The sequence below is a fragment of the Lepidochelys kempii genome, chromosome 6, assembly GCF_965140265.1.
Source record: "Lepidochelys kempii isolate rLepKem1 chromosome 6, rLepKem1.hap2, whole genome shotgun sequence".
NCBI lineage: Eukaryota > Metazoa > Chordata > Testudines > Cheloniidae > Lepidochelys > Lepidochelys kempii.
In genome coordinates, this window is record NC_133261.1 from 43,814,564 (window position 1) to 43,829,467 (window position 14,904).

The 14,904-nt window shown below is 39.5% G+C and overlaps 1 protein-coding gene across 1 annotated transcript; it reads right to left on the reverse strand.

Annotated features, from left to right (window-relative positions):
- Positions 1–2,912: 2,912 nt before the first annotated feature.
- On the reverse strand, positions 2,913–6,647 carry FSHB (follicle stimulating hormone subunit beta). The gene is made up of 3 exons (XM_073350648.1): positions 6,589–6,647; positions 4,635–4,794; positions 2,913–3,149 (listed from the first exon to the last, which is right to left on the reverse strand). Exons 1-3 carry the CDS (start codon positions 6,645–6,647, stop codon positions 2,913–2,915), a joined length of 456 nt encoding a protein of 151 aa, XP_073206749.1.
- Positions 6,648–14,904: the final 8,257 nt, after the last annotated feature.

Here is a 14,904-nt window from a genome sequence, read left to right on the forward strand (position 1 = left end):
ACAGAAGAAGTAGTAGACAAATAAATGTTTGGGGGGTGTAGAGGACCAGCTCAAGGCCTATGCACCATTTAGGTTCCATATAAGACCATGATACAAAACTCAGTGAAGTCAATGGAAAGCCTTCAACAGGGGTAGTGCACAAGCCTTGCGCTGGCCTTCTGCATAGCTGAGACTTTAGCCCTAGGTGAACATGCTTATGAACTCATAAGCTGCTCATGGGCAAGTCACAAACAGAAAAAGATGGTAAATTCAACAAATAAATGTTTTACTATGCTTCATTTCCACAGCTCTAGTACTGACAAACATAAGCATTATTGTGTGGCACTGTGTAAATCTCTAGCCTTTTAAAAGTATGTTTTACAAGTAGCTGTCCCAAAATGTCCTGTGAGAGAGTCTGTTGGATCTCACAACTTAAGGGGAATGTGTTGGGACAGTGGTGCATGAAAGGATGTGGCAATTCAGTAGGAGGTGCTCTATTCCCTCAGTCTTTACTAAGCAAAGCCCAGGTAAAGGGAAGTGCAGATCAGATGTAAAGTGAAGTTGTGACAGCTTGCAGTTATTAACAATCATGGTTTTTCTGTCAGAGTTGATGTTATGATGTTAACCCTAGTGTTGTTTCACCTCAGTAACCTTCATTTTCTGAGTTAAACTTTAAACTTCAAGACTTTCATTATAATCCTGATTTTGAGTCTCTGGCCCATTTAATCAAAATTACATAATGCACCACTGCCCTCTGTTGGACAAAATGTATCTGTGTTTTTACAATAGATTGTGGGATCCCATCTGGCCCAATACTGGGCTGATGTAAACACAGTTTAGATTAGCAAACTAACTAATTACTACCGAGATATTGCAACGTAAATTATGAGATCAAGAAAAAAAATTAATGATTTGAAGAATACTTTGTTGATGGAGTGTAACTTTTTCAATAAGACCTTTACAAAAGAATAAAATGATGTAAGTGCAGCAAAATCCTTTTTAATATTCCAAGAGTCATAAACAAGCACAGATAGAATTTACAGAAGCACTTTTGAAGGCACATTTATTCTCTCTCTCTCTCTCTCGCTGCAGATAAAGACCTGATCCTGTAATACTTATTCAGTTAAAATTCCCTTGCCTGACTAAGGAGTGGTGGTTTGGGGCCAATATGAGTAATAACCTTGATTCTGATCTCACACCAATGCAAATCAGAAGTAGCTCTATTGACATCAATGGAGTTATTCTAGTATAAGACTGGCCGAAGCGAAAAGAGAATCAGGTTCAATATACATATTATTGTTCTGTCTCATAACTTCGGTAGAGCAATAAAGACCTCCAAAATGACATCTCACAAACAAAATTGTGATGAGGACTATTTTTTTCAGTAAAAAAGTCTTAGAAATTAAATAAGTTAAATACTATTGATGAGAGATTTTCCTATTAACAGACAATCTCCCCTAGATAATTATATGCATAATAACCTTAAGCATTAATATCCATTGGTACATACAATGGACTAAACATTTTCTCTACTAGTCTGAGGAATATACCATATAGAATCAATACTAAACTAATATCATCACTGCAAAAAAGACAATTGTGGAATATAAAACTGTTGTAAAGATCTAAAAAAATCTACTATCACATCAATTGTGTGGAACTGTATGAAAGAATAAGGGATCTTGCCAACCTAGGCCTTGATCTTCCCAAGACATATATATGTGAATAACTATACACACAGTGTCTAAAGTTAAGCAGTGTGCCTTTGCAGGATTGGGGCCTAGGTAAGAAAGATACCTTTCATTCTTGTGTAGAATTCCACAATGAAGGGGAAATATGACGACTCTGAAAAGATTTGAGATAAAATGTTCAAAAGCAACTAAGTGACTGAGCACCTGAAGTCCCATTTTCAAAAGTGACTTAGAAGCCTAATTCCCATTGACTTTCAATTGACTCACTTTTTAGAATGGGACGTAGGCTCCTAAATCACTAAGGGTACATCTATACTGCAGTTAAACACCTGTGGCTGACCCAAAGACAGCTGATGTGGGTTCGCAGGGCTCAGGCTATGGGGCAGATTAACTGGGGTGTAGACACTTGGGCTTGGGTTGGAGACCATGTTTTGGGACCCTCCCACCTTGCACGGTCTCAGAGATTGGGCTCCTGCCCAAACCTGAACATCTACCCAGCAGTTTTACAGCCCTGCAGCCTGTGCCCAAGTCAGCTGACTAGGGCCAGCCGCGGGTGTTTAATTGCTACGTGGACCTACCCTAAGACCTACCTGCAAATATTACTCTTGGGCTTTGTTTCTAGATCCTTATAATGAGCAAGCTATTAATATCTTTACATGTACATGATGCTTTACAAAACACATTAAAAATGAAGGTCCCAGCCCAGAGAGGCGTACAGTCTAACTTAAATAATTAAGATATGCAGGATAAGAGTAAAAAAATAGGTGTGCAGACATTGCTGAGAAGGTGATCAATGATGGAAGGGTTTTAAAAATAAATGTGTTCTAAGGGGGAATGGAATGAGGGGGTAAAAGCTGCTTGGTGGGAAGCTGTTTGAAGCAAAAGGGATGGCATGGAATAAGATGCGAAGCTGAGAGCAGCAGGAGACAAATGGAGTCATGAGGGGAGACAGAATGGAGGCATGTAGAGAATGGAAGGGAGTGTTGGATGAGATAAGGGCAGAAATGTCAGAAGGGCGACGAAGTTGGTCACAGAGAAACTGACCTTGATTTGTATGTGAGAGGAAGCCGCAGCGGACAAATATAAGATGTAGCTCTCCATTTTATATAGTGCTAATTGTTTTAAACTTGGCTGTATGTAAATTTCTTCGTTTGCTGTCCCTCCCTCTTTGTACCATTTTAATACAATACATTTACATATTTGAACAGAAAACCAAAACTAGACTAACATCTTCAGTTCTCCTTATTCTTTGCTTTGGTTTTGGTTGAAGGAGCAGTAGCTTGGTCCTAAGCCTCTCACAGTGCAGTCAGTGTTGTCAATATCACATGACTCACAGTGGCACTCTGTAGCCACTGGGTATGAATAAAATGATTCAGCATGGTCAGCACAGCCAGGGATCTTCACTGTTTCATAAACAAGCTCCTTGAAAGTACAGGTTTGCTGAACTGATGATGCTGGTGGGTACTTATACACTGGATCCTGAAAATGACAGGAAGGAAATATTTGACTTGAAATTAGTTTGAGACCTGTGATTTTTCTCAGAGTTTGTAAAAACTAGAATCTGCATGGCGGATCTGACCCAAAGCCCTGTGAACTCAATGGAAAGAATCCCCACTGACTTGTTAGGCTTAAAATTACAACCAAGTCTTCCAGTTTTCTCCTTTCAAAGACCCGATGTAGTAAATACATGCAACTATGGTGTAACTATAAATGATTATTGTTTTTAGAACTCAAAGTAACTTTTATATGAAAGGCACAGGCGTCTATTTGGTAATGATTGGATACGTAAACTCCAATGCAACCACCAGATTATATCCTTTTCCAACCCAGTATTAAACAGAAATTGGCACAAGGCAGAGTACTAGACAGGAGTCAAAATATGGCCAACTTCTCAGCTGTACAAACTTTGTGATTATGTACCATCTCTGTAATGGATCAAATTGGGACACCAAACGTGAGCATCTTCAAAACTGAAGGGAAGATCCATCTGGAGCTAAACTTTAAGGCTTGGGGCCATCTTTAGTATCTATGTTTTTCCATATTTCTGGTTCACAATACATTCAAAACCTATGCTCGTTACACTGAATAACACAAGAAAGATTTGTTAGTATCTTTACTGTGAGAAAACAAATACATAGTTTATAATCAATCATTTATGCTAATTCTTGACTCAAAATACTTGTTAAACTCTATACTGGATTGTCTTACAGAATTGACTAAGGTTTATATTTTTGATTTTGTATTGTGTTACCAAATGTGGTAGACTCTCAGTTGCTCTCAGGTATAATCACTAAGGCCAGATTCTGCTGTCAATGACACAGAAGCAATTCCCAGTGACGTTGATGGGAGCTATGCCAGAGTAACTGGGAGCAGAATTTGCCTCCACATATCAGCTTTCTTCTGAAAGGCTCTTTAATACCCAATCCTGCACAATGCTGAGCACTGCTTTGGGCTGCTGAGTGCCCTGATGTCACTGGGAGTTAGGAGGACTTAGTATTGTGAAGGAGCACTCAGCAACTTGTGACAGTAGGCCCTGAATATTCATGTCATAAAGCAAAGTCTTTTTAAAATTAAGGGAACTATATAAACCAACATTCCATGAGATGCACAGTGTTTATGTATGCATAGAAGGAAGGACAGTTGATAAGTGGCTTTCAAACAAAATTAATTAAAGGTTGATTTTCTTTTTTTACACAATCCACAGTTAGGAAACCTGTGTATGCAGTTGAATAAATGCTGAATTTAAGGAGACCAAGCACCTTTTCACTTGTCTCTCTGTACTTCAAGACAGCTGTGGCATTCACAGCTCCACTTCATAACACACATTGATTATTTAAGGCTGTTTCACATTTAACTGGACCCTGCCTGAGTCTTCTCATTACAGACTGTAAGACTGGCTTGTTTATATTCATTTTTGGGGAGTATTTAATTCCTGTCCATTATTTTGACAACTTAGATTCTCACCCTTGTGAAGCAGTATCCAGAGCACCAAGTGGCATTCACATTAATGCAGAACTTGCACTCCTCCTTCTCCACTGCTATGGTGATATTGGACAGCTCACAGATATTACCACAAATTGCTTTCCAGCAAAGTAACAGCAAGTAACAATTAATTGTCTTCATCCTGTGGTATAAAGCAAACGGTTCAGACTGGAAGAACACGTAGAGTTATTTGAAACATGAGATTTCTGTGGAAAAAGACAAAACCTGTGTTGATTGTCCTATTATCCACAAATGCTAATACAAGAACAATTTTTCTGCAACATTGAGGAACATTAAACACACACTGGTTTCAGAGTAGCAGCCGTGTGAGTCTGTATTCGCAAAAAGAACAGGAGGCCTTGTGGCACCTTACAGACTAACCCATTTATTTGAGCATCAGCTTTCGTGAGCTACATCTGCCGTGAATGCATCCGATGAAGTGAGCTGTAGCTCACGAAAGCTGATGCTCAAATAAATGGGTTAGTCTGTAAGGTGCCACAAGTCCTCCTTTTCTTTTTATTAAAAACATACAGCACATTCAGCAAAATACAGTTGTAGGGTTATTGTTAAGGGAGACTGGTTTTGTTAAATGACTAGAACTATATATCCAGTAATTTTTGAGAGAAAATGATTACAGCACACCAAGACATTTTCTATGAATAAACCCTATCTTAATTCTTGTTACAAAGAATCCTGGTAACATTCCTCTTCTGAAAAAAACTAGTGTAAATACATTAGAACTAAGGAATAGTAATGGTAAGGAATAATCAATTTTTAAAAAAGCAATTAAACATACATTTGCAATTTCAAAAACACCACAAATCCAACCAACAAACCTTAATTCAAGAGCTGATGAAAATTCACATGTATTCTACTTGTTTTGCTGGTAATAGCTGTAGAGAGAGCAAAGCCCCAAGCTTGCCTTTTATACTAAATCATGTGTAACTTACACCTTGAAGATTTGCAGGGTATTAATATAGTTTGGTGCGTGGTGAAAGAGGATTAATTGTTAGCCAGACAGTGAGATCAAATATTGTTTTTTTAAAAGCCATACTCTAAATTCAGCAGATGATGAGGCATGTTATTGTCACAGAAATAATAAGTTAAAAATTTTATCCATTAGCATGTATTGTAATTATTATTTAAATGGTAGCATCATTTGGAGCCGATGGAATAGCAGATATATTTTCTGTCAATAACTGTTTGAATTAAAAAACAAAGGGTGAGATGTTCACACCCTTTTTGTGATGTGTTAATGGAAACATTAAATTATTTGTTGTGAATTATAAACTCCAACATTCAGTAGGTTTTTCTGGTGTGAGATAAAAGCATAAAGCTGGGATTTAGAAAACAGAAGTCAAGTGAACCATTATAGTGCTAATCCCCGTTCCTCTCCAAATCATCCATTGTGCTGCCAGAGGACCCCATACCTCCATGTTTTACTCCCATGTAGGGGAGTGGAAACCTTGTAAATTTAAACTGGTGGCATTTCCTTGGAATTCTTCTGCTGGTTTTTGAGTGGTTCCACCATTAAAGTCATGGGTCTGTGAGAGGCATAAGAGGCTTCCACGTGGAGGCCTCTGCTCTCCCTGCTCCTACTCAGTGTCCTTCTTTCCCTGCAGCCCCTGAAGAACAAAGCTCCTACAGCAGCTGTGCTGCTTCACTGGCAGGAGCCATTTCACTGACCATCTGCTACCTCTGAAGACCCGTCAAAGATGGACTTCTGCACCATGGAGGGGGAAGCTAGGTAAATCATTGCACACTCTCTCCAGTAAGGTGCATTGGTTTCCACTATGGGCTTTTAACAGGGGGATCTAGCAGTGTCCAGCTGTATTCTCAGCTGTAGGGGCAGTAGCTTGCAGAGCACCAGTGTTAGGCTTTTGCAGGACTGAAGAGCAGGGGGCATGTAGAAGATGCCGCACTCCCCTATTTGTACCTTTTCTGCTGTGATCGGCAGATGAGAGATCCCCTCTGCTGTAGAACAGCAGGGAGCATTTTGCCCACAGTGTGCTGCCAAAGCAATAGAGATGTAGTCAGAATAATAAATTCTATTTTAACTTTCTGGACACATTAAAAACAACCAACCAACCAACCAGCCCATAGCATTAAATTGGCTTATCCCCCTGAAACGGCTACTAGATTCAAAGTTAAAATAATAACAACGATCCACATCAAAAATTGTCCAACTAACAAGCTACTTCCTGTGAAGATAGGGAGAGTAGAATGGATTTGAACACCACTGCCCCTACTGGTTGGAATGCTTGGTCTGCTCAAGTGGTAATAGGTTTCTGTTAGCGGAGCTGCTTTTTTAGCTCTCTTTGGCAGAAATACGATTTTGAGAGGGGCTGAACAGGTTAGCTGAACTTCAGGTACCTCCAACCAAAAGATGTTAAGAGGCCTGTGTGTATTCCTACATTCAAAATGAGTATACTGCCAGCTAAGGGCATCTTTAGTATAGGTATCCCCTCACTACTTAAAATTGAGCCTGACTTGCAAAGAGGCCTCATCCTGGCATCCATTTGTCCCCCTTCATGTGCACTATTTTGATGAATATTTTTCACACTAGCACTTGTGTATACAGGTGATGGCATGTCTATTAGAATTGGCTGGATGGCATCAATTCTGTTTCATGACAACTTTCAAGGTTTCAGAATTTGTTTTTGTTCCGCATTGGAATAAAAACAATTTTTTAAAAAGGTTTTGCTAAACAGAATTGTGTCAAAATGTCATTTTCAGTGCAAAAAAGTCAGGTTTTCAATTCATCTCTCTCTCTCTCTGGTGTCTCTGGACTTCAGAAACCTTCCCATCAAAACTGATGTTTTTTATATGGCTTTGACAAAACAGCATATAATTCTGTCCAGCTCTAATGTCTGTGCATCAAACCCATTCATATTAAAAGTAGCTCCAGCCAATAGCTACAATGTGTGGAGGTGGTCAATAACTTCAGGATGCATTTATGTGTTCTCCCTAGCAATTAGGTTTACTCTCTGTGGCTTTGGAAACCTGAGGTATGTGAGGGATCTGTGGGCTAGCATCTTTGGTAGCTAATGCCCACAGGGCCTTATATAATATGGCTTGTTGATTTTGGGGGGCCAAAAAATTTCCAGTGGCTAAAAGTCAACCTCTGATATTACACAAGTAAGTTTTGCACCTGTAAATGGTTGGGCACATAACACCCTCATATAGCTAGATATAGAGCTAAGTGAGTTAAAGTTCCTTCCCCAGGGACTGTGCCTTGCCATGGAGGGAAGGCATGCATGCCCCAATAACTCTGAGAACTATGCTGGCAAGAGCATAACTCCTGGAAGGGTCACCCATGCCAGGCAGGTCAAAGGGTATGAGCCAGACTAAAAGTAGTCCACCATCCCTCCTGGTAGGGGGTTGGGAGTAGGCCAGTGACCTGCTCCTGTAAAAAACAGTCATTAAGGAAACCAACACTTCTCTCAGTGAGGCAAACTCAATTCAACTCAAACCAATTCTTATCGGCCTAGAAGACAGATGATGACGCAAAGTGGCCAAACCTCCAAGGAAGCTACTCTGCTGATGAATTTTCTCTCTCCTAAATCCATAACTAAAATTGGTACATGGAATGTGAGAACTTTATGAGAGCTTAGTAAAACGGTCCAAGCAACAAAAGAAATGGACAGATATAAATTAGATATATGAGGCCTAAGTGAAATGAGATGGGTAAAACAGGACAAATCAATTTGTCAGCTGGACACATTCTACTAAATCCTGGGCTACCAAAACATACACAGAGATGGCATGGGTCTGATATATCAAGGAGGGCAGCCAAAAGCCTGATAGAATGGGCATCAGATTCAGAAAGGCTAACAGTATAATTTACATCAAAGTTCCAGAAAGTGTCCATTATTCAATGGTATGCTTCAAAAAAATCAAGCTAGCCAAGAGGAAAAAACGTCTATTAGCAGCTACAGAATATAACAGAAAATGTCCTGAAAAGAGATGTCCTCCTAGTAAATGGAAACATGAATGCTAAAGAAGGGAGCAACCAACACTGGCAGGGAAGTAATTATGGGTGAAATGACCGAAAATGGTGTAATGTTTGCAGATTTTTGTGGATTGAATGACTTGGTCCCTGGAGGGACTATCTTCCTTCACCATACTATTCATGAGATAACTTGGAGGTCAACAGATCATAGAACAGGGAACCAAACTATCACATTACAATTTGGTGCAAATAGAGAAGAACTATAGAAGATATACACAGCAGGAACAGAGCAGATGTGGGATGGACCATGCACTAGTAGTAGCTAAATTGAGAATAAAAATAAGAACAAAGAAGAGACTGGAACAGCAGAGATGCCCATGTTATAACATCACCAAGCTAAAACAGTATGTAAAATTAAACTGAAACTAAATCACACAATAAGAAGAACACAGACACAGCAACTCCAGGAGGAATATGCTGTAAAGAACAAAACAAGTCCTAGAACAGACAAATGAGACTTTATAGACAACATAGCAACAGGTGCACAGATGGCTGCAGCACAAAATGATGTGAAGACCCTGTACAACGTGATAAGACAGTTGTTAGGAAGAAAAACAGATGCAAACAGACCAGTTTAAGATAACAAGGGCAACTTAACAATGAAAATGTCAGCACAATTAAATGTATGGAGGAAGTACTTTAATCAGCTTCTGAATCATGAGCAGTGGCCAATCCCCCAGATATATAGGAAGGAGAAGATCCATCTGATGTTGAAATAGGATCTGTCATGAGAATAGAAGTAGAGAGGGCAATCAATTGGTTAAAAAGTGGAATGGCACCAAGTCCAGATAACATTCCAAGGGAGGGTCTTAAGGCAGACTTGAAGCACACAGTAGACATTTTGATAGGCCTCTTACAAAAGATATGAGAAGAAGAAAAAATACCAAATGAGTGGAAAAAGGGTCATATTATGAAGCTGCCAAAGAAAGGGAATCAAAGTCACTGTGAAAACTTGAAGGAATTTAATTGCTAGACAGAATAAAGAAAGCAGTATATTCAAGGTTATAGCGAGAACAGGCAGGATTCAGGCAGGAGAAATCAAATAGTAACCCAATGTATCATCATAGAAGTGTTGATCAAATGGCAATTATGAATGCTATAGATCTCCAAAAAGCTTTTGGTAGAGTGGATAGACCAGTTTTATGGAAGTTGCTACACTATGGAATCCCTCAGAAATTTGTGAACATCATTCAGAGCTTCCATGAAAATATGACATGCCAAGTAACACATAACAGCAAACTAACTAAGCCATTTGAGGTTACTGTGGGCATCAGACAAGAATTTCTTATGTCACCCCAATCTTTTTACTGGTAGTAGATTGGGTAATGAGAGATCACAGAACCACCCAGGGATATACAATGTGCTTTCACATAGAAGTTAGAGGACCTTGACTTTGTAGATGATATCAGCTTGCTATCCCATATCCACATAGATATGCAAGCCAAAACAAATGATCTTCAGGCCTATGTGCTATTACTAGGGCTGAAAATCCACATCAAGGAAATGAAAACCATGAGAATCAACAATCATGAAAAACCAACAACACTTTCTGGGGCTGACATAAAAGAGGTTAAATATTTCACCTTTCTTGGAAGCATTGTAATTACACTGGGTGGAATAGAGAGACATTTAAGACAGAATAGTTAAAGCCAGACATGACTTTGTAACTCTAAAGCTAATCTGCAGAAACAGAAATCTTGCCTTCCAAACTAAACTTTGAAAATTTAACATAATTGTAAAGTTGGTCAACCTACATGATGCTGAACTTGGAGACTTAAAACCTTATTATCTAAACTCCAAGTTTTCATAAACAGCTGCCTTAGACAAATCCTCAATATCAGATGGCCAGACAAAAAAAAAAAAAATCACCAATGAAGAACTCTGGCGAAGGAAGAAACAGAATCCAATAGGACAGGAAATCCCGCAACCAAAATGGAGATGACTAGGATATACATGGAGAAAAGATGTCAATAAAATAACAAGACAGGCATTGGACTGCAACACCCAAGGTAAGATATGACAAGGTAGATCGAGGATAACACAACAGATGCAGAACTGAAAACTATCAGAATGACATGGGAAGAAGCTAAGATGGTGGCAGGAGACCAGCAAAGACAAAAGGCAGTGGTGAAGGCACTATGTTCCACATGGAATAGAGATGCATAAGAAAGAACAGAGAGTTACAGGTAATTTTGCTTAGAAAAAGTTAGTGCACATGTGTACTAGCTGTTTTCACTAAAAACGCTGTAGGGAATTTTGGCAGGCAGACTTAATAAGAAGAAATGAATACTACATGGAGTGAAGTTCCAAAATACTTATTGAAATACATCTACTGGAACGTTATGTTATGGCTCTATCAGCTTTCATTTTAAAAGTCCCTTAATACATAACTTACTGTAAATGCCAGCTCCCATTAATTTCAGTGTATTGGTTGAATATGCATTTTAAAGTAATCCTAATATACCAGATCTTGACACCTACTCTATTTTCCACTGTTCCTGGGGTGCAAAGCAACCATAAAGCTGGCTTACCCAGGTCACAGTGATTCCCCTGCCATAGGGCAAACACTGGGAGGAGAGAACTTCCCTGAATTAATGTATCAGATGCATGACCAAGAAAGGGAGTGTGACAGGAGCTGTGTGATAGGAGCTTTGCTCCAGTGAACCCCAGCTGTGAAATGGCCCATCAGGGATTGTGCTGCCAGGCATACTTTTCAGCAGCTCTGTGCCTGTTCTAAATTACACTGGGGGCTGAACTGGGTCCTGGTAGCTCTGGGGATTGGGGAAGTGCACAAGTGACTAAAAAGCTACCTTTGCCCCCTACCTTCTATGCTTTGCTGAATAGGGCTTTGGTGCAACGGAGGATGTGGCCCATAACTTTCAATATTTTTGCTGAATTATATGCACTTCTAAAAGTTTATCATGTATTTCTCTCTGAGTGTATATTTGAAAAATTAAAACACGTATTGGCAGAAATTGTGTTCTTTTAAAAAAAAAGTCCATACATATATTTAATTTGATAATGCTTCCATTACCATAGCAGCTGCATCCCGCATAATCTTTAATCTATTTCTCTTCATAACACCCCTGTGAAGTAGGCAAGTGATATGATTCCCATTTTACAGATAGGAAACTGAGGCAGAGATGGCTAAGGGCTTGTCTTGAAAATTAACCCAGCATAAGGTGGGATGTGAATTTTAAGTAGATTAACTATTCCTGATTAACTCCATGTGGATTATGCTCATTTGGAATAAGGCACTCTTATGCTGGAATAAGAGCACCCACCACATGGCACATGAAGTTAATTAGGAATAGTTAATCCAGAATAACACCTAAGTGTTATCCAAGCCCTAAATGAGAAGGTCACACAGGTAGTCTGTGCCAGAGCAGGGAACTGAATCCAGATTTCCTGAAAATTTACCACCAGATTTACCACCCTTACCACTGAACCTCCTTTATAAGAAAGCATCAGAATAGTGTGGGCTCTGTCGTCCCACTGGAGCAGGACTAACAAGGCACAATGAGTGATGCTGTGATGCTGGCAGATGAGGCACCAGCTCTTGCCAAATCTGTAGGCGTCAGCTGAGCACTAACAAATTCATAGCTGGAAATCAGACCAGCTCAGCTGTATGTTAATATTGTTCGAGACAGGTGTTAGACTTATAAAGATGTGTTTAGAGTTTAGACTATAAAATGCTTGTAAATTACTACATGCATTATTCTTACATCTAATGTCTGTATCCCACACCATAAGGTAATATGAAAGTTTTGCTTTATAGTTGTAAAAATGCTTGCTCTGAGCTTGTGAACCTAGGCAGGAAGAGTGATCTCCCCACCCATCAAGAAGGACTATCAAAATGTAAATGGACCATTGTAGGACAAAAAGAAAAGGAGTACTTGTGGCACCTTAGAGACTAACCAATTTATTTGACCATAAGCTTTCGTGAGCTACAGCTCACTTCATCGGATGCATACTGTGGAAAGTGTAGAAGATCTTTTTATACACACAAAGCATGAAAAAATACCTCTCCCCACCCCACTCTGCAGGAGAGTGGGATGGTGGGGGGTATTTTTTCATGCTTTGTGTGTATAAAAAGATCTTCTACACTTTCCACAGTATGCATCCGATGAAGTGAGCTGTAGCTCACGAAAGCTTATGCTCAAATAAATTGGTTAGTCTGTAAGGTGCCACAAGTACTCCTTTTCTTTTTGCGAATACATACTAAAACGGCTGTTACTCTGAAACCTGTCATTGTAGGATAAAATCTTTGTTGCTTGCCCCATTCACCCATGAAGAAGTTATGTCCCGGAGTGCTTGTCCCATTGGTTTGAACTCTGGGGGTAGGGCATATGACGATGCTCACAAGAAGAAATGGTTCTCTCTTTGCTGTTTGGACTCTCACAAGGGCTGGAGCTAAGAAACAAAAGCAGAGATTCCTAGGGTCAAACTGGGTTAGCCCTGAAATATATTTGAATTGACAGATTACAACAACTCTGTAATCTTTTGAATCACAGACTGAAACTCATTGGTTGTATATATACGTTGCTTGATTTAATCTGTAAATAACTCAGTTAACAAATCCCTAGTTTACTGTAAGATTGACAACCAGTGTTGTCTTTGGAGTGAGATTTAAGGTACAAATTGATCTGGGGTAAGTGACTGGTCTCTTGGGACTGGAATCAATCTGAATATTTTGTGTTCTTTGGTGTAAGTGATCATTCATCGCTAAGCCCAGCTTGCAAGATAGACTTGAGTGTCCAATAGAACTGTCTCTGACTCCATTATAAAAGACTAATGTAGTAATTTGGGAGTTCACATTTGTTACTGGTTTGGTGAATGCTAATTATAGAATATACAACCAATTTGGGGTGCTTTTTGACAGTTTGCCCTGAAGTTGGCACTCACGGTTCTGAGCTACTCTAGCCAGCATGACAGAGGTGATCTAAGAAAGGATATTCCTTAACTCTAAATTTTCTGGCTTTGCTTTTTCAGTCAGGCAGTTTTCATTGTAACCATTTGTTTGCCTAACAACACACCAGATATACTGGACCAAAAATACCTAGTGCTGTCCCATGTTCTAGGATTGCCACTTTCTAGCACCAACATTCCATTGCAGTGGAACACAGCAGAGAGAGGGTAAACACAATCTATGTTTCTGGCTTTTTCAGAATAAAAATCTTAATAGACTTTCTCTGAACTGGGGCCAGGTTACTTTATTCCTGTGCTACATATTTAACTATTAATTGATGTATAGTCCAAAGTAGGAAATAGTAAGAGATCTGCTAAGCAATAAGCAACCCACCGCTCTTTCTTTGATGGATTGAAGTACCACTGTGGTTTTTGGCAGCTCAACTTGAGTGATGACCCTAACAGAGCTGGTGATTATAGTTCTAGTGCTTTGCTGGGCCCCATTTAATTATTTAGAATGCTAAAAGTTCTCCAGGTGACAATTTTAAAGGGTGGCTATTTGTTGAACATGGCACCATGGGGTTCCAGTTCTGTTGTCTCTCAGTGACTTTAGATTGAGTGTGCTCATTTTACAAATAAAAAAATAATAATAATAGCTAGTGCTTACACTGTGCTTTTCATCAGAAGATCTCAAAGCACTTTACAAAAGGAGGTCAGTATCATTATCCCCATTTTACAGATGTGGAAACTTGGGCACAGAGAGAGGATTTTTCTAAATGGCAGCCCTGCAAACTCAGCTTGGGATCAGAGAGTCTTTCTGGCTTGTACATCACTGCCAATGTAATAAAGATTCTCCAGCCTTGATCCAAGGGCTCACCACCCTCCTTGTTCCTTTTCCAAAAAGTTTCTTGCTTGTGGCATGTTAAATCTAGGTGTTTCTCTTAGCCAGATCAATGACAGAAAAAATAAATTGTTAAAGAGTTTCACATACACCATGGCTCCAACGGGAGCACCTGAGTAGCAGCCCCTGCACTTCCCCCAAACAAAGGGACTGCAAATCTTACCTGCCCTTTCATGGGCTTTAGCATGACTCATAGGTCATGTGCATGAGGAGTGGAGCTAGAAAATATTCTGAGCTGCAGAGTCCATTTTAGACTGATCTTTACAGAACACCATCCACAAAATAATCTAGCAAGGATATTAAGTTAGAAGCATTACATCATCAACACTAATTCTCATTCGTTTGTCAGTGATCCTGAGTGCAGGAGGCTGCTCAGAAGTGGCTTTTACAAATTAACACTTTGGTGGGTTTTGCACCCTCCCCATTGTCAA

Bases quoted from the DNA above. Each gene is read 5' to 3' on its own strand.
- FSHB (XM_073350648.1), bottom strand. From the start codon at position 6,647: ATGCTCCCTGCTGTTCTACAGCAGAGGGGATCTCTCATCTGCCGATCA. The intron at 4,795-6,588 runs GTACAAATAGGG...TTTATACCACAG, and splicing joins TGCCGATCACAGCAGAAAAG to GATGAAGACAATTAATTGTT. The intron at 3,150-4,634 runs GTGAGAATCTAA...TGTCATTTTCAG, and splicing joins CTGGATACTGCTTCACAAGG to GATCCAGTGTATAAGTACCC.